General features: G+C 37.6%; 1 protein-coding gene across 2 annotated transcripts in view; it reads right to left on the reverse strand.

Moving 5' to 3' along the window:
- Positions 1 to 21,172, reverse strand: part of FGD3 (FYVE, RhoGEF and PH domain containing 3) — a 1,715,774-nt gene that overhangs the window by 284,332 nt on the left and 1,410,270 nt on the right. Inside the window, exon 18 of one of the 2 annotated variants that reach the window (XM_044078147.1) lies at positions 5,388 to 5,877. The exons of the other annotated variant lie outside the window; for it this stretch is intronic. Within the exon in view, the coding sequence (XP_043934082.1) occupies positions 5,839 to 5,877 (39 nt within the window). The 3' untranslated portion in view covers positions 5,388 to 5,838. Of the gene's footprint in view, positions 1 to 5,387; positions 5,878 to 21,172 lie in introns of those variants that run through there. 2 annotated transcript variants of the gene reach the window in all.

Genomic DNA, 21,172 nt, shown 5'->3' on the forward strand with positions numbered 1-21,172 from the left:
GCACTCTAGTGTTATCTTTAAATATTTGAAGAGGCCACAAGGACCAAAGATGACTGAAAGAGTTGAAAACATCTATAAGTGACATATGTTTTGGTCTGTCACTTCCACTCTACAGACCCTGCACATTTATCCAAGTAAATGCTTCTCCCCAAGCAAAGACCGAAGCTTCTGTTGTCACTGACTGTATTGTAGCTGAGACAGAGAGTGGGAGACCTGGATTCTGAGAAATTTGATGACTAAAAAAATATCTCTTTTCACAAACCCCAAAACTGGAATCTGAAAGGTCAGGTGATGTTGGGACCATAAGATATTTCAGCTAGCATTAGATATTTCTCATGTGGAATCTTGCAAGAGAATAACAGATGCCATGAGATGCAGAATCCTGAGGAATTCTCTTGCTGAGACAGTAGTCCGAGTGGAAACATTTTGGAATAGATCTACATTCAGATATACTTTGTCCTGTGGAAAATAAGCTCTTTGAACAATGGTGTTCAGGAGACAGCCCAGGAAAATATTCCTGTGGAAAGGAGTCAAACTATACTTTTGTAACTTCTCCAGGAACCCTAGTCTGTGTAGGAGAGCCCTTAGCCAAAAGAGGGATTTCTGATATGTTGAAAAAGACTCTGCAAATATAAGCAAGTAATCTAAATAAGATTAAATGTGAATATCTTCCAGTATGCAGAAGGCAATTACAGGAGCTAGACACTTTGTGAATACCTTTGGAGCAGTGGCCAAATCAAAGGTTAATATAAAAATTTAATAATGAGATCTGGACGCAAAAAACTTTAAGAAATGTCTGAAATATTGATCTGTAGGAATGTGATGATACACCTCTTTTAAATCTAAGGTTTCTAGAATACACAAATTGGAAATAACAGGTAATAAGCTGTGAAGTGACAACATTTTGAACTTGGGCACTATCACAAACTGATTGAGAAAGGAAAGATACACATCTGGTCTCCAAGCATCTTCTATCTTTGGCACCTGGAACATCACTGAACAAAACCCTTCACCTAACTGAGGAGAAGGAGGAGCATATGCTGAATAACCAAATGGAAAGTCTCCCACTGCCAATTGTAACCTTGATAGATAACTCTCTGAACCCAATTGTCTGAAATTATCTGCTGACAAAGAGAAAAACTGAGGTTCATATATCTGGAAGGATTAAGAGCTTGGCAAGGGGTGGGGGAGTATTTCACATAATCATTCAGATGTATCAGACCGTCCTTACTGCATTTTAAATGTTTTCTTACCAGGAGATTGATTTTTTTTTAAGAAGGTTGTAGAGGAAGCATCAAGTCTTTTGGCAAACTTGGAACAGGAGGGGTGAAAATCTAGGAGAGCCTTTGAGTCTGATTAACTCACTCATCACACTTTTTAAGAGCCTCTGCATCAGAAGATCAAAACGTCCTTATCAAGAGGAGAATTCAAAATTTCATTTTTCACCTTTAACATCTTCTTTGAGATTTTTAGAATTCAACCAAGCAAATCTCCTCATAACAGTTTCAGTGGAAGTACCTCTGGAAGTAGTGTCAGCAGAATAATATGAACATTTCAAACAATGGGTAGCTAACTTGAGACAAAGAAACAAAGTACTCAAAGCAGATTTCTCCTCAGAAGAAGAAATAAATGCCAAAGTATTCTATATCCTTAAAATAATCAAGCATAAATGTTAACATATGCGCTTGATAGTTGGGAATCTTAAGAACAAGTGTTGAAGAAGAATACACTTTTTCCTACATCTATCAAAAACCCTACTTGTCCTTGTCAGAAAGAGAGGGATTAGTAGTAACCAACTGTTTAGCAGTAGCTGAGTTAACTAAAGCCATAGCTGTGGGATCATATCTGAGATGAGTATATAAAAACTTCAAAGACTGAGGAACGTTACACAAACTATCTGCTTTCTTGGTGACAGCAGGCTGACTATCAGGGAAGTTACAAGTTATGATAAAAACATGTTCCAGAGCCAAAAGAACAAAAGGAACTGGAGTAGGTCTTGGAAATTCAAATTGTGATAAGTCATAGCACTTTCTAATGGCATGCAAACCATCCTGATTTTCTCGCCAAAACAACTGACTTGTTCTGGAAATAATTTCAGAAAAAGATAATCCTTCAAAGGGTCTGGCTGAAACCACACATCCATCAGAATCTGAAACAGAAACTTGGCAGACAAAACAGACTCTGTCCTTACCCAATCATTTTGAGATTCAAAATTTTGAATTTCTTCAAAAAATGAAGAATCTCTTTTTCTTTTACCAGAAAAAGACCTTTGGCAGGGTCAACAGTCTGAACTAAACCCTGAGCTAAGCCCAATAAATCACTCCCACCCAAGTTAACTGAGACAGGGGAAGAGATATGTCTAAGTTTTTGTTTCTTTTGAAAGGAATTTCTGAAGAAACAAACATTTTTTTGCCAGGAAAAGCCTCACTAGGGATGGGCACACCTTTTTGGAAAGGCAGAATGGCATTCTGTGACTCTTCTCTCAGGATTAATGAGAGGGTCTCCTTTGTCAGCCAAGGGTGCTCCAAAAGCTGCAGTAGACATATCTATTTCCCAGTCCAATGATGGCGGTAGGGACTACACCAGAGGGAGATAAAGGTGAATGGTCTGAGAAATCAGTTTTGACCACCGCAAATCCACCCATCTGTGGCTGAGGTTATTTTCCTACAAGCTCTTACTCAAACTCCTTTTGAACCTTTTGCTAAGATTCAGCTTAAGTTCTTCTCCTGGAAAACAATCCTTCTGCTCATTATTACCTCTTCTAGATGAAAATCTGAACTCCAAACAGTTTCTGCAAGATTTTTCTACTTGATCTTCCATAAAGATTGGGTCTTTTTATGCACAAATCCATGCATTCTACCAAAGATAGCTTCTATATCTAGCTTATATCAGGTCATCAATTTATATGTTTTCATTCCTAATTTCTCAAACAAAGGTGAATATATGCTGCATATTCTGTGCATACAGAGGCAGCTGAGGTTTTGTTTACACAAAACACAGGATCGCAAAAAAATCTGGTTAATTGTTTGTCTCTTTTTCCAAGAACAAACTGGGTAAAGCAGTTTCTAAAGTGATACTAGTGAAATGATTAACTGATTGTATATCCTTTGCCTCTAAAAAAAGAGGTTTAGCTTGACCCAACCCCACCCCCCCAAAGCACATTCCATGAGATTGGTAGACACTTCACCTGCCTTCTGGTCAAGAGCTTCCACAGATGATATTTGGGCAGCTGCCACTTAGCCCAATGCTCATATTCATATTGCTCATTAGAAGTTGGACATACTATCGAGAAATAGGGCAGCATTTGGTTACACTGTACTCTAGAATATCCTTCCATGAGGACCACACAAGGTTCATCCAGCTGGGGACTCTGTCTCATCAGTTAAGGAAAGAATAAAACTGACAACATCAGATAAAAAATGATGTACTCATCATATTGATGCATTTGTGGTGTCCATTTTCATTATTCTTCAAATCTCCACCCTCCAACCCCCTTCCCTCTATGCTAGTGAGACCTAAGGGATGTCATTTTGGGAATTTACCTATTTCCTGCTTTGAGCTCCAGACTTTCTGTATGTTGTTATCTTGTATCCATTTGTAGTAGAGTGTCAGGTACATGTCACAAACTTGATCTGAGGTAAACCAGGGAGAGTGGGGCATTTTGGATAAAGGGAGGAGGAGCTCAAAAGCTGGATTTATGAGTCTGCCAAAAGTGACTATGTTGGATCTGATGTTGGATCTGAGAACCATGAGTTTAGGAATGAATGAAAATGACATCAGATACTAAGATTTCTGTGATAAAAAATAGTAAAGTGGAAGATTTTTTTCCATGAACGGAACTTGTCTGCCCAAAACTGAAACAGGTTTAGCAGACCATGAATCACTGAAAGCCCACAAGAGGAGTTTCAGAAGCTCTGAATGGCTTGGCATCCAAACCTGACCCTCAAGCAGACTAATGGTTTGGGTGCATGGAAGGTGCCCTGAAATCTTTGGAAGATGGCTTGCATTTATATCCTTAGCAAGATAAAACCCATATAGCTAAGACTACTGCAGGTGTGACCACAATGATGAACATCTATAATATATGCAAACTAGTACTATATTCCTTTATTTAATATCTTCCTTATGAAAAAAGAAAAAAAAAAAGCTAAAACCATCTGCCCTTAAATTTGGTATTTCCTCTCTGCTCTCCTTAAAACTATATTCTAGGATAACTCTATTTTCTCAAGTCTCAGTCTAATGAATCTCCTGTATAGCAAAGCTCCCTTAATTCGTTAAACTTTTCAGACTGTGCTTTTTCAGTACATGGTCTTAAAATCTGGGGTGATCTGTAAGCATGAGTGAAATCCCCAACATTTATATCTAAACATCTGCAGTTTCTAAAAACTAGATGAACTTGTTCCTGCTTTTCCTCAACCTCAAGTACATAAATATAATTCTATTTTACCTATAGACATTATTCTATCTCACTACTTAAACAGATGTCAGCATTTCCAGAACTAGCTTTGCAGTACCACCTCTTACCCCGCAACCTCTCTGTCTAAATATTATCTACTATCCTCAAATAACTCATCACCACCCATATTCAACTGCACCATTTTCATCATTCAAAAGTAATATGCAGAAAATATCAGGTTTACCAGGTCAAGACTGACTTTTTATATAATATCTCCAAAATTACATCAAGCTGAATATAAATCAGATGTATATTTCATATTTCTGCACATTATTTTTGCACCATTATATTAAAATTGCTCAGTTCCTACCAACATCTGACTCTCTTTAGTTTATATCTCTGTTATAAAGGTTAAAACATCTCACCCTTGTTTGCACTCAATTTTGTATGTTCTGCTTTCCTGTTGCACAGTAGTTGAAGTTGGCCCTCTCAGATCAATCCACTACCCTATCTATTGAACAATGAATTAATCAATCATTCAATAACTAAATAAACAAAACCTATTCACAGTTGTTAAATACTAAGTGTATGAAAAGATGTGAAACCCAACATTACATTACATTTACTTTACTTGACAGAATGAAGCATTCAGAATCTTTCATTAAACCTCCTGTTTAGATATCAGAATACTAATGCAATCAAAGCTTGCACATTACCTATTAGTACTGCACAGGTTAAAGAATAAGGAGGATAGTTTGTACTGTTATTTGCCTGTCACCTTACACGCTCCAAACATGTAAAGTAAAAAAAGTAAATGTATGTACTCTGTTTAATCTACTCAGTTCCTAGAATGAGCATTAATAGAATATTCCATTTTACAGCAATATGAACCACTCACAATTCATGCGCAAAAACTTTGAATTGGAAATGTCAAAACTACACCATTTCAACAAGATACTCAAACATTTCCTAAATAAAAAATGACAGCATCTGATGTTGACAGTTTATCATCTTTTCTTAATAGTGAAGTAATAACAGTACATAGCACTCTATAATTTGTAGGCTCATACTATGAATAGGTTACAGACAACAGACCTCCCATTTCTTGTGTTGTCTAACTCACAGACTCACAGAACATGGTGGACAAGCCACTGTTGTGTTGGCTGCTTGCTGCAGATGTTCCTGTAGATAAGAAGACCACTTTTGTTTTAGTAGAGCTGCATGCAACTCACTTTTGATCAGCATAAGCACATGACAATAATAAGAAGGCTGTCTTCTGCCTTCTTAAAAGTTAAACAAAATATGACTCTATAGATGACTTAGCCCATCTGTTAAAATGACAGTAAACAAGTTAACTTTAAGGATGGTTGCACTGTGCATACTCTCCATGCATCATTAAAATGCTTTGTCTGCTCGACTGTCAGTCCCTCAGCTTTCTCCAGCTAGCAATACAGCACAGATGGTGAAGGCTGTCTGTGTTCCTGTGTTGCAATGGACAGAGAGAGAGAGAGACAGAGTTTTTGTAAACAATTTTCATCAATCTTTTTAACATAAAACATATTTCAGAATGTGATGGTTTGCTTTCTAGTATGATACAATCTATACAACCTTTGCTAGCCACAGAATAAGTCCCTATCTAGTGCTGCCTCTTATATGTAGGTAATCTATCATTGTATAACAAGTCTGAGTTGTGTTTGTTACTTGATCAGATGAAAACATCACATTTTGTTTCATACTAACCTATTAACAACAGAAGTACACCAATGTGTGCATGATTTTGTGTGTGTGTGTGTGTGTGTGTGTGTGTGTGCCTGTGTTTGATGCACTAGATCTACTCTTAAAAAATAAAGACTCAGAATGTGGAGTTCTTCTATCTGATGTCAGCATTTCATGTACCATTGAAGCTATATCCTACAGTACATCTTCTGAGGTTATCAAATGTCTTAGTCTATATTAAGAAGGTTTAGTCTTCAACATGAGTAACTCTTTAATTGCTGCAGTACAAAATACAGTACAGAAGAGAAGTAACCAAACTCTACCTCCTCTTTGCCAGAAATGTAAACAATGGACTTGCATGCATACATATATGCAGATTTTTTCCAGATAGTGAGGACAAGCCTCTACATTTTCTATTCTTTACCAAATGCATCTAGTCTGATCTCCAAAACAGATATCTAAACAGCTTTGAAATATATCCAAACTGCTGGCATCCTTTGTAGAATCATAGTCATCATTCAAAACAGGGACCACTGCTTATGCAAACAAGGTCATTACTCCCTCTCTTTTTGCATCTAATCAGGCTTCAGATGGTTCTTCTCAATATTATCAGTCTGCCTTTCTCTAAACCCAAGTATGCTGTCATGGGAGGATCATTAAGTGTCTTGAAGTTGCAAATATTGTCTCCTCTGGTCTACTGTAGGTTAAAACTATCAGTGCTGGTGACTGATTAACTTTTGTTAATTATACAAGGTCAGAAAGGATATGAAGCATGTGCCACCTTCTTAGTCATGGTCTAACAGGCAAATGGGGGCAGTTCCAGAGTAGACTTTCTTGCTTTAATGCAATGAAAACTAGTAAAGCAACAATGTAGTAAAGATGGATTAAGGAGTATTTATTTGAAAGGATATTGCAGATTAAAGTTAGTTCAAAGCTATAAGCTAACAACTTGCGGCCAGTTTATAGAAAATAAATATACAGCTGATCTGAAATTTGTGAAACTCATGACTGTAAGCGATTTGTTAACTGTAAAAAATATGCAAAATAACATTACAAAATCTGCCCATATGATACTAGGTGTTAGGTGAACAGTGACCACTTTTGCACATATTCTGATTGAGGTATGCTGTTTGATAAGCAACTTAAATTAAGCATGCTCATTGATCAAATGTAAAAACCATAGTAGAAGGATCACCAGCAGAGGGCTACCATTATTTATCAGCATGATTAGACCACCATTAGAGTATTCTGTACTCTTACGATCCACAATAAGCAGGCCACTAGTACAAAAATCTGTTCTGGAATTCACCCCATTCACCTGTTAAACAGTGACTAAGAAACACATGCTTCGTATCTTTTCTCACCTTGTAGAGTTAAGAAAAGTTCATTAGTCACCAGCACTAATACTTTGGCCTTACAGTAGGACAAGAGAAGACATGATCTGAAACTTCAAGACACTTAATTTTCCCTCCATGATAGGGCAAGGAACATTAAACCATCAGACTGCCGGCTGCATATGCATCAAATCTGTTTTACTAGAGGGGATAAAAATCATAAAGAACACCAAGTCCTCACCTTCAGTCACAAATCCTTTCTCACTTACATATTTCAAACTTCAAAAAAACTGACACAGACTTTACAACAATAAGATCACTAAAATCAAATTTAAGTACGTATCCTAATTAAGAAGAGTAAAAAAAGGTATCCAAAATGAAAAAATGACTTCCTGATGAAAGTGAAAGTGTAATCTCCACAAACCATTAATGAAGTAGTGTAGGAAGACAAGTGACTTGAATGACATAAAGAAAAGTATAGCAATTCCGATAGCAACAGAAAACAGAAATTCAGCTACTCTAGACATGCAGGTGTGCATGTGCACAGATACACACACACACACACACACACACACACACACACACACACACACACACACACACACACACACACACACACACACTAGAAACTGTTATGTATTGCATGACCTAACAAGTAAATTTTCAAAAGAAAATCATGGCATAAATAGAAATGCATATTAAAATATCAATAAAACACGCATAAAGTTACAAAGAAATACAATTAAATAAAGGCAACAAGCATTCCAGCAGCTAAAGTAACATAAAAAATGGTTTGAGGGAGAGCATTACTACTTACACGTATTTGTCTTCAGCTCTGGGAGATGCCACCAAAATGATCATCTTTATGAATATTTTTGAGACTATGTTACATGAAAAACAGTATACATGCGTGCAAAGCACTGTGCTATTGATATTTTTTAAGTCTTATCATCTGAACGCATTCACCTACCAATATTCAGTTATGCAGGCTAGACAGCAATGGCCTTTAGTTCTGAGTCACAGAGAAAAAATATTTTAAACAGAGTAACCTAAGCAAATTATGCTTATGTGTTCTATATAAATGCTTTTTTCACATTTATAACAAAAAGCAAACACTTAAGGAAAGGTGAGCAAACAGCATAAATACATTTAAAAGCTATAACAACAATACTTTTAAAATCTTTCTCTTTTTCAACACAAAATTGGGAAGAGACGAAAGACATCAGTAACAGCAAATTAATCAAGTTAAGCACTACTTTCTTCTTAGGTTCATAGGTTGGCACTACACTATCAGCCCTAGGGCCTATACAAGCCTAGCCATAACAATTCCCTGGCTATTTCTTCCCGCACTATTTACTTCCCTCCTTTGTCTCCTTTCATTCTTTCTAGCTTGCCCTAGAATTATTTCTTGGTGTAGTCTCTCTGTCTTTTCTTGGGAACCAAAAGAAAACAAAGAAATGCACGTGATGAGCTCTGCTTTATGGCCTTGCTGCCAAAGGTGCATGACTGGCACCATACACCATGATGGATGCCCAAATGCAGAAAACATCTGGCTAAACGTCTTAGGTTTGGCTGCTGCTCAGTTTCATATCATACATGGAATTCCTTGTGGCAATGATTCTATTGCTCATAAGTCTGCCTTCATCATGACTACTTCACACAACTGAACGTAATGTTATACTGAAAATCAGTTATTGCATTAGGATGTTAGACTAACTCCAAAATGCTTACTATCATAGAACATTAACAATTCATGAAGAACTGATGCTGAGGTGATGTGTTTTACTGGTACCTGTTTACAAATGGAATTGCACAAAAAACACAACAGTTGAACAGAAAGGTCCCTTAAATGACTACCTGACAAATTCATAGCAAATTGCTGCATAGTTAAAAGGTATAATTCTGCAAAGCAATCAATTAGTAGTACAGCTGTTGGTTAGTTCTCTAGTCTAGGTGTAAATATCTTGAGAGCAGTAGTGATTATTCAGTGGTAGTGAATAATCTGCTGCTCTTTCTGGGACTAGACATTATTGGTTGGAGTTCTAACAACTTTAGTATTAGTTCTTTCAGTTTTATACTCTGCGTAACAGTCAGTGGCAGTGTTCTGGGCAGTCTCTCAACACTGTACTTAACAGACACAGACACATTTATTTTCAAATTCTCTCAGGAACCTTACTCAACTACATTGCTCAGTTTTAGCTGTATAAACATCAGAGTTAAGCAGCAGTATGTTCCTGTATATCCAGTGATGGGAGTAATGCATTACAATAAGTAATAGAGTACTGTAACATATTACAATTTCTAGTATCTAATAATATAACTAGTTACTTTTTCAAAATAGTAACTAGTAATAGTAATATATTACTTTTTTTAGTAACTAGTAACTTAAATGTGAGTTACTTTTGAGTTACTTTTGCTTAAAACCAGTGGTTCTCAATGTGGGTGATATAGCCTCCTCCTAAAGAGGGATGTAAAACTTCCGGGGTCCCTATGTAGTATGAATAGTAATCAGAAGTTAGGAGGTAATAGACACTTTGAAGTGGCAGTTTGGATAAAAAATGACAACATAATGTTGTCACAGCTCATAGCACGTAGCATTCATAATAGATCATTAGAATTAGTCTGGAGCAAAATTTGTTTCATTTTTTAGCAGTGCAAGGAGGTGAAAGCTAATGATGACCAGACTCCAGCCCTGCCCTGGTTCTGTGGGACTCTCACCCACTAAAACATCCCCTAACACTGGACAATTCTAGCCTGCCAGAGATCATATCCTTACCTTGCAGTATAATAAATGGCATTGGTTCTTCATACCACCACCAGTTGGAATCAAACTCATCAGTTGAGCACCCAATGCCCCAATCCCCTGCACCAAGAAGGATGCTTCAAGTGGATCTAGGATCAACCAACTTTTGTCCTGACACTGTTTTTTATGTTCTATTTAAAATTCTTTTCAGGTTTCGATTTTTAGTTGCTGAAAATAGACAAAATGTGATACGTTTTTATAGGTCTTGTGCTGTTGGCTGGTTTGGTTTAATTATTATCTGTGACTCTCTAGCTGTAAAGACTAGTCTTTTTCTTCTCCTTTCAGCTCTGCCCATTAGGGATCACCACGGTAGATCAGTCTGTAGAACAAGTGGCAGTGGAGTTTTACATTGTTGAGTTGCCAGCCCAGCATTCAACCTTCTTCAGAAGGCACACACATGCACGCACTCACACCTAAAGCCAATTTAGAATGTCTAATCCACCTGCAGTATGTCTTGGGAATGTTGGAGGAAACTGGAACACCCTGAGGAAACCCACTCGATCACGAGGAGTGTAGATCATAGTGTGTGTGTTGTACTTTTAAAGCCACTGTAGTTCATGGGCACATGCAAAGAAAGTACTAAGCAAGTGCAAGCAGAGTGCCATTTTGTGTAAGCAGCTGGAGTGAACGCATGTATGTATATACCAGTCAGTTAGCTAGTTCGCTTAAGTTTTATGTTCCAGTCATCCATTCTGATGTTTGCGTGTAATAAATATCTTAAATGAACACCCAAGCCTCGTCATCTTATTTGAATACACAAGACGGGTGACGTTCTCAGAATGGATCCAAAGTCAAAACTAATTAAAACCATGAGGCGCACAGTCAGAAATGGAGGAATTTACAAGACTGGCTCAAGCAACTGCAAAATGACTCATAAATAGGTCAGAAAATATTTCCAGGTTCATAAACTCATTTAAATGACTTTTCCCTCAATGAATATAAAGCAAAACATTCCAAACAAATTACTGAATAAACAAAATGCTCAAAATTGAGACAAAGTACTTGAAATAATTACGAAAACATTTGAAACTATCATATAAAATGTTCAAAAAAGAAGACTGTATTTTTTCACAATGTACTACTTTTTCACATTAACTAAAGGTATTCAAGGTATCTAAATTGTGCAAAGTATTGGCAGTGTGTGCAGTATTACAGTACAGTCTTTTCAAAGAGTACAGCTATTTCAAAGAGTCTGTTGTACAGCTGAATACAATTACAAGTACGTGGTGTGTGTTTGACACTTATTTGGCATGGCGGAGGGATTTCACTGACCTGATCCACTTGTGTTTGATAATAATATTGCTGAAAACTGGAGAGTGAGAGCAAGAATATAATATTTTCATACAGGCTGCTTTTTCTGATAAAGACACACATACAAAAGCATTTATTCTGCTCAATTTAGCTGGTTCAGAAGCCATTAAAAGAGAACATTCATTTGTGTATGCACCTGCTGTTTATGCAGAGAAGGGGGAAAACTGCCATATTGTAATACAGGCTGAAACGTGGGAAGACTGAGTGCTTAAAACATAAATTTAGAGAAATGTGCAAATCTCAAATGAATATTATAGTGGAAAGGCACTATTTTACACAAGAGATCAAAAGCCTGGTGAAACTTTTGCAGCATATATAAATGACTTGAGAAGCAAGTCAAAAATGTGCAGATTTGGTGATCTGAGATGAATTAATAAGACAAGGTTGTGTCTGGTGTTAATAATGATGCAGTGAGGAAAGAATTTGCTTTGAGACAGTGATTTAACTTTAAGCAAACACAGAGATTTGACAGATATATGATCTTATAGAAAAGTACACAAATATGCTTATGAATGATAAGAACATGATTGCAGCTTCTTCCAGAATGAATGTTGATAGTATGCTGCACACTACGGCTGACATTTGGACCCATCAAAAAAAGTTTCTTTGGTGTCACCACCCACTGATCTACTGTGACACACTTCAAAGAAAGTTAGCTGCTTTGTCATGCTGCAGATTACAGGGAAGACATACATATTATCTCATAGCATCAACTCTTGAGAGCATTCCCATCAAGTACAAAATAGATCAAAATGTGTGTGCAACAATTACTGACAATGGCAGCAATTTTTTAAAGGCTTTCACCATCTTCTCAGAATGTGAGAGATCTGAGACTACAAGCATTCTGTTCTAAGATGAGAAGGATGATGGTGAAGTGATTTACAACAGCATGACAGCTGTGCTGAGTCAGTAAGGGCAAAGCAAGACCACCTATTCATTACCTCCCCATCTGAGATATGCAGCACACACATTGAATCTAACTGCCATGCAAGATGCTGAATGTGCTTGTAGTGATGCACAGTATAAAAAGATCATGCGAAGCACCATGGCCAAATGCTATTTTGCTTGGAACAAGGCTAGTCACAGCACCCAAGCTGTTGAGGTGGCTTAAAATAAGTGTGATCTGACATTGATTATTCCCAACGCAACATGATAGAATCCCACTTTCTACATGATGGAGAGAATTCAGCTCATTGCAACTCAGGGTGAAGGCTTACTGAATGAGATATGTGAGCAGATTGGAATTGTCATCTTCAGCCCTGCAGAAATTACCTTTGTTGTTGAGTTTGTGCAAGCAATGCAGCCCCTGGCAATGGCTCTAAACTTCCTTGAGTCAGAGCTGAAAAAGCTTCATGGGAATCCTGATCCGCACCATTACGTGCCTGCAAAACAAGTTGTCCGAAGTCAGGCAGTCTGTGGAGCTTGTTAAATCACCTTCTGGAGCATGAAGAGGTCATTCTGGCTAGCATAGTGCATCCACAGTTCCATTTGCAAGGGATGGACACTGAAGAGAAGAAACTCAGAGGAAAAGCTCTGCTCCTTGATGCCATGCAGAAACTAGATGAACCTGCACATGGGTCATCTGAAGCTTCTGCATTAACTGCTGAAGATGGCTTCTTCAGTTTCAAAGAGTCTACGCCAGCCAATGTTAGCATAACTTCTCAGATGGACATGTATCTGACTGACCCTTCCAGAGAAATATCTTCTCTCAACAATTACCCTATAGTCAAGATGATATTTCTGAACATTAATACAGCTCTGCAATCTAGTGCATCTGTTGAACACCTGCTGAGTCTTGGTGGACAAGTGCTGACTGCAAGAAGAAATAGACTCACTGATGAACACTTTGAAAAGTTGCTCCTTCGAGCCAACAGAAATGTGTAGTTATTCTGAATAGTTATATAAAGTGATATTTTGGTTGACGTTGTTGTATTAACAGACTTGATAGACTTGTATGACATTTTCTGTAAGCATTTTTGCGTCCTCAGCATTTGTTTTAGCAGATTAGCCTAATGTACATTGCTGAAAATGTGATGGGTTGTAACTTGTTATGGGTCTTGTGTTGCTGGCTGTGCATACTTTGGTTTAAGTATTACATTGCAACTCTCTGACTAAAAAGACTAGCCTGTGGAACTTTGTAAACTGTAAAATGCTATTCATCATTATTGTAACACTGTGTATACAACTTTAATACACTCGTATTCATGTGCAGTAATCATGTATTCCTCACACATAAGTGCTATGTGAGTAAATCTGAACAGGAGACTTGATAAAGTATACATATATAAAAGTAAATCAACAGTAACTAGTTACTTTAGTTAGTAACTAGTAATAGTAATACATTACTTTTTTAGAAAAGTAATAAGTAATAGTAACATATTACTTTCACTTAAAAGTAACTAGTAATAGTAACTTATTACTTTTGTAAGTAATTAGCACAACACTGTGTATATCTAAGGCTGATTTCATAGCCATTATAGACAAATTATTTACCTGCCTGGTGTTGCTGCTCAGACTTTCTCTATCCTCACTTGCTACTATACCCCAAATCAATATCTTAAGTACAAGATGTTATGCCTCCCTCAGGAGTTGCCCAAAGTTTTGTGCTAACAGGCATGTTGCTCTTTGCGTGTAGACTTAGATTGTTCTTTTAATCAGATACCACGCCAGTAAATCAACTCTAAATCTCATAGGCATTATTTTCTCCTTTAGCCCACATTAGTAAGTATTGGGAATCATGGATTTGCACTTTCCAACTGTCTCTGCAACCAGCTTGTTTGAAATGGGCATTCTGAGACAATGTAACAATTGTCTCATGCTCACTAACACACATCTGCATGAAATGGGCTTTCTGAGACAATGTAGCAATTGTCTCATGCTCACTGACACACACCTGCTACTTAAACAAAATGACACAGTGTGTGAGAGATGTAGTTATATAATATTATACAATGACCCCCCATTAATATTCCAAAACGTGCACGCTGATTGGTCAGCATGCACGTTGTAAATCAGAGGTATAGTAATAGAAAAATGTCCGGTCGCCCGGATTTTTTCCATTAGTATAACTCTTTTTTACAGCAACAGAGAACACAAGATCTCCGTTGCTTTTTACACACTGCCTCACTATGTTAAACGAGTTTAACATAGCGAGACAGCTTTAAAAAAAGTAACGGAGATCTTCCTATTTCCATTGCTTTTTTTAAAGGTGTCTCGCTATGTTAAACTCCTTTAACATAGCGAGACACTTTGTAAAAAGCAAAGGAGATCTTGCTTTCTCCATTGTTTTTTTCAAAACTGTCTCGCTATGTTAAATGGGTTTAACATAGCAAGACAGCTTTAAAAAAAGCAACAGAGATTCTCCGTTGCTTAAACTCCTTTAACATAGTGAGACAGTTTGTAAAAAGCAATGGAGATCTTGCTTTCTCCGTTGCTTCCACCCACAGCTCTGATGTACTGCGTAAGCATACGCATGCGCAGTGCATCAGAACTGCAGCAGAATACCAGACAGCTGCGGAAGGGCAGCAAAGAGGCATTATACAATGCCATTATTTAAGAAAAGTAATTATTTTTTTCTTAAATAATGTCATTGTATAATAGCAATAACCCACTTCTGGGTGTGGGTAATGCTGGATTTACCCATGGTTGTCTTTGTTTGGCCACTCAGGCTTCGCCCTCGTGACCAAACCACGCCGACCATGGGTAAATCCAGCATTACCCACACCCAGGCATGGGTTATTGCTATATTATTGGAGGCTAATCTCTCACATGAAGCCACTACAGATAACAAGGAAGTTGTCAATACTATACAGCTCTGCATCATGCATTTATACACAGCTTAGACCAACCACATAGAGCTACATACGTGCCTTTTAAAAGTAATCTGCTTAAACCAGAAAGGCTTCCTAATTGTAATCTAAGAAGAAAGTACCCTCAGCAACCTCACAAACACAAAATGCAAGCAGCTCTCACCATGAAACATATCTTTAAGGGGTGCATTGATTAAATTTAAAAACCTATGAGGCAAAACTCTTTACAGTCCAATATTCTAATAATATGTGACTCCACAGTAAAACACATTGATGCACCACTCACCAGGCTGTGCAAACAGAGGGTCATGGTTAGTTGCCTATCAGGTGCCAGGATTTGCCACTTCACACATACACTCACATCACTGCACCGCAAGTACACATGTGACACAGGCATAGTCATAGTGCACATGGGTTAAATGACTTGACACATACCTCCCCTGGCCTATATGAAGAGAATCATGATGGAGCCCTCAGGATATGTGCCCAAAACAGGTATGAACTTAGCCTTGAACAGCATTCTACCATCATCAAGAATTATACCGCAATATGAACAAAAGATTACTGACTTCAGCAACTGGCTTGGATTTTGGTGTTATTCAAAGAGTGTACTATATATACATATATGTAAACATATATCTGCTAGGAGGAGATTTTAGACAGTCTTAACTGCTTTACCAGGGATGGCCTACACCTATGACCCACCAAGGCTTTTGAATGTTGACTAAATCCTTGTCTAAACGCATACTGCATTTTTTAGGCAACATCGGTGTTCTAAAGCTTCCAGCGAATACAGAATCTGGATAACAAAAACGTCTTGTTGTTCAATGCCAGGAGTCAAAATTAAAAATCCCATTCCTTACATGTACTCTTTACCCTGGAAAACCTTGATATATGCATTGAGATGGAGACCTGGTTTGAGATCAATGACAGCATTCCATCAGTGTAGGGTTTCAATGCATACTATAAATTCAGGGCCACCATATTAGATGAAGGCACTAAAGGTGATGGGTTGTCTCAATATTCTTAAAAATCATTTCACCTCCAGGCTCATTAGACAAGATAATATCCTGGAACTCCTCTACATTCAACTTACTATTAACAAAACTTCCTACCATATCATAGCTAACTACAGGATCCCGTCTATATACCCCTCAGTCCATACTTCTTATGTAACTAGCATGAAGTCCCTATGCACTAAACCTAAAAGACATTTCTTAACTACACCTCCCACATCAACTGGGAGACTTATACATCCTCAGACATGTATGCTCAGAAATTCCTGGACTTAATCAATACAAACTCTGTGGAACAGTTAGTTCACATCCCAACTAGGGGGAAAAAATCTTGGACTTGGCCCATACAATACAGGATAGCTTTACTTCCCCCAAATGTCATTTCCTCTCTGGTCAAATTGGACCACAAATCAGTCATATTTACCATAATACTGAAGCCTGAAGCATCTGTCCATATCTTGGTATTCCAAGGTTATACTAAGACTAATCTACTAAAACGTAGTGATTACCTGACTAAATTCAACCTGATGACCCCACTGCTTATACTGAATCCTTTACCTTCAAAATCTATGCACATGCAAATAGCTGCAAACACACCTGAAAACCTATGAAGTAAATACAATGACAAATTTAAGAATTTAAGAATAAACCCCTATGTTGGAACATAAATATAAACAGACTCTATGATAAAAGAAAAAACTAATTACAAGCAAAAATAGATTTAACCCTCAGGATGCTAGAAACACTTTTGCTAAACTCAACAAGTAACTATAGATCCAGATAAAATCAACCAAAACCAGATAAGAGAAGAACAGCTACCTAGGCAAACTATAACCCCCAAACCTTCTTTCCCTGTTAGAAACCTCAGAAGCAAATCAAAGTACTGTACATAACTAGCAGTAAATGATATCACATACTCAGACCCAGAGGACATAGCCAATCTACCAGTGGACAAATTTAGCTCAAAATTCACATCTCTCTCCCTTTCTATATTCCCAGATCATATACCTACATCTATAACACTCCTTCAGATTTCCCAAGAACAAGTTTGCCAGGCATTATCCAAGGCCAAGAACATTATTTCTATAGGGCTGGATAACACACCAGGCTGCCTTCTGGTCAGCCTGAAATAGGACTTAAGAGATTCGCTAGAGAAGCTATTCAATATCAACCTCCAAAACGGGCTTCATGCCAGATGAATGGAGGACAACAACAGTCATCACCTTGTACAAAGTTGGGGCATCAATGGAACCGTTTAATTACAGACCCATAAGCCTCACCAATGATCATTGAAAAAATAATAAGTAAGGACATAGGCAACCTACAGATTTTCTACCCAAATCAGTTCAGATTCATTAAGGACAGACCCTGCCTACTAAACCTGGTCAACTTATTTGAGAAGTTTAATAAAGCAACAGAGGAATTAGACACCATCTGTCATTTAGGCACTGTAGAAAACTCTCTCTAAATCTAAATCATTATGAAACTTGTTGGACAGCAACTGGCTTACAAACAAAAACTAGGAAATTAGGATGAGTAGCTCTACCTCCTCTAAAATATCTGTCTTTAGTTGTGTACTCCAGGGTTCAGTCCTTGATCACTATTCTTTGGCATTTACTTCTCAAAGGTTAAAGTAAATAATAAGGGTTTATGGCTAACCAAGTCTGCAGATGACTATAAACTTGAAGCCATCGTAAACTCAAAAATCACCAAGATCCTCCAAAGAGCATTTCCCAAACACATATCTGGTGTCAAAATCATGGATTAAAACTAAATGTGAAGAAATGCATAACAGTGTCCTTCAGCAAGCATAACTTCCCTTGTAACGACCTCAATGACAACACACTAAAGCTTTTCCCATAGTGAAGGATCGGGGAACCTATGTCAACAACAAACTGTTCTTTGGTCCACTGTTGTAAGGAAATCTTTTTTCAGCACACAGCTTTTATGGCATCCAGATTCAGGGATGTTATCCCCTGTGCTGGGCTCTCATTCATTCCAATCGTTGAATATAATGCCTGTTTTGGTATGTAATGTCCAAACACTTAACAACTGCAACAACTGCAACACTTTCTCACTACAAAATCAAGGACCTAAACCATATAGAACATGCAGGCAGTCTCAAATCTCTGTCCCTCTTTCTGATATCATAAAGGCTACTAAGAGGTGACCTCTGCCTCATACATACAGCCTCAACAGACCTTATCCTGTCAGATCTATTACACATTCACATGACAAATAACACAGTAAATACCCCTCTAGTGATCTGAAGCTCTTTTTAACATAAGCAAAAGACTGCTTCTGCGGAACTGTCTTCCATTCCACATAAAGCAAAGTACTTCATTGTATTCAAATGTAATTTGAATGACTGGATGGGAAACTGTAAATTCGCCCTCTGTTTAGCACCCAGGTCACTAATGGAATGGGGCAACTAGTAAATGTCTCAACATATCCTTGTTCTGACCACATCTGGGTTATTTATACACAAAATATAAGGACTAAAAAACTAAAGTCAGAATGTAAGACTAGGCTTCTTAAGATCCTCACAGATCAATAGGCTATTAAGTACCTATGAACTTATGCATATGTGTATGTCTGGGAGGTCGATTACAGTAGTTAGGTATGGGAAGCTGACATTGTATGTGTGCATGTGTGTGTGTGGTGTGTGTTTGTGTGTGTGTGTGCGTGTGTGTGTGTTTCGGTGTGCACAGGTGTTTGAATGTGTGTTTGCATGTGTTTTATGCTGATGGCCTACTCTTAATACAATAAGTGTTTCCTCAAGCATATAATATGCCATGTTATATGTCCTTGAAAATATTTCTCTGCTTTAAATATGAGTGGAGGGGAGGTGCATTTTACTCTAGTTTTCTGTATTTTCTTTACCTTCGACGTACAAAAGCTGGGCTCTAATGAAATATTCATAAATGTTCTTTTTTTCTTTTGCTTTGTACTCTTACAGATATAAATTTTAGAACAACAAATTACACATGGGAAAATCTGTATTGATACAAAATCAATATAAATCATACAGGAAAAATGTTGCCTGCCTTTATACTGAGGAGCCTTTCTGCTGGTATCACCTATATAAGTAAGCGTTGGTCTCATTGGTACTATTTCAGCTAATAAAACATAACAGCTAAATAAGTAAACAAGTGCATACATGTTAGCTATTTGGACAGACTGGAATATTAGTTTTCATGCCCACAGATTTGTGTGTCCAGTGAAAACTGAAATGAAGCTGAAATACAGTGGCGGCTGGTGACTTCAAATTAAAGGGGGGCTGCAGGAGACAGCTGAAGGGGTGGGGCCAATGGGAAGGGGTGTGACCAACTAGAAAGGGGTGGTGCTATGCTCAAAACCACAACAACTGGAACTTTAATTTAAATACGCTGCCAAACCATCATTAGGAGAGTCCAATCAAGACAAAATGAAGTGTAGAAGAAAAAATATTTCAATGCATTGGCTACATGACAACTTACTTAATATCTAGACGGAAACAAAAAGGTTGTGAGGCATGAAAAAATAAATTGCTTTTTAAATACATTACTGGAATGCCAGTCAAAATTAAGTATAAAAAAAAACAAGCAGCACTCAGCTCAAACCACTTCTCCTTGCACTGCAGTTCTAATTATAATTTATATTCAGCTTTATAAAATTTCCAAGTAACATGCTGAAAGTAGCAATCTTTGTGATACCCCCACTTGTAAAAATGTTTCTTATCCAAAAAAGACCTGCTGTCTGACAACAACTATCTACTTGTTTCATGGAGAACACATGATCAAAGTAAAAAATGAACAGCGAACAAGAAACAAGCTCAAGATAAACTGCTTATAGGATTACTGCTCATGTTATGGACCACACATAATAGATTGGCATTCTGTTTAGTTTACGGGTAAAGCCTGCAAAGATAACTGCAAGTCTCCAACAAATGTAATGAGCTTCTGAAAATACTGTAATCCTGCCCTTTACTACAAATACTGTCATATGCATTTCAATACCTAAAGCTTATACGTTATCTAGTTATGTAAATATTCTCTGCATGGCAACAATGAAAAGGCTTTCAATGTTGGTAATTCTTTAACAGTATGCTTATTAAAGCTTACTTGCATCTTACAATCTCCGACAAGCTTACCTGATGGTCATTAAAGCATTGCTACTTTAATACAGAGCAACAGGGTACTGCAACAGCATGCAATTTCTGAATAATAAGAAGCATAAATCAACAGTATAAAAATATGACAGAAAACCAGAACATTCTGCAAAATCAATGACAATGAAAAGCCACGGTTATATGTCCCTATCCAGACTTCCTAACAGAGCAGTCTGGAGCTCGGAATGCCTGAGCATGCGTGCTTGGAGTTCTGGTCTGCCTAACACAGCAGTCAGGAACTAAGCACGCATGCGCGGAGTCCGAGCCACATGGCTCAGGGGATACTTGACTGATAAACAGTTAATAAGGAAACACTGCAGGCAGTCTATTGCCTTTGCAGTAAAAGAATGGAATCACATGCTGGTTGTGGATGGGCAATCTCATTAGAAACCAGAGTGTTTACAGCACTAAACATCTTAGTCATAGATACATTTGAAAGGCAGTGGGCAGCACTGTCAGTTTATTATGGGCTTCAGCATCTAATGTAGTTAATGTTCCTTAGTTACCTGTCAGGAAGGCAACAAGCCATTAAATGGCAACAAACCTACACATCTTTCAATCAGTTACTATAGGTGTCCCTCGGGGCTCTCCCGTGGGCCCTCTCCTATTTAACATATTTATTAATAACCTCTACACC

Source organism: Protopterus annectens, chromosome 7.part0, assembly GCF_019279795.1.
Source record: "Protopterus annectens isolate FY-2018-M chromosome 7.part0, PAN1.0, whole genome shotgun sequence".
NCBI classification, from domain to species: domain Eukaryota; kingdom Metazoa; phylum Chordata; order Ceratodontiformes; family Protopteridae; genus Protopterus; species Protopterus annectens.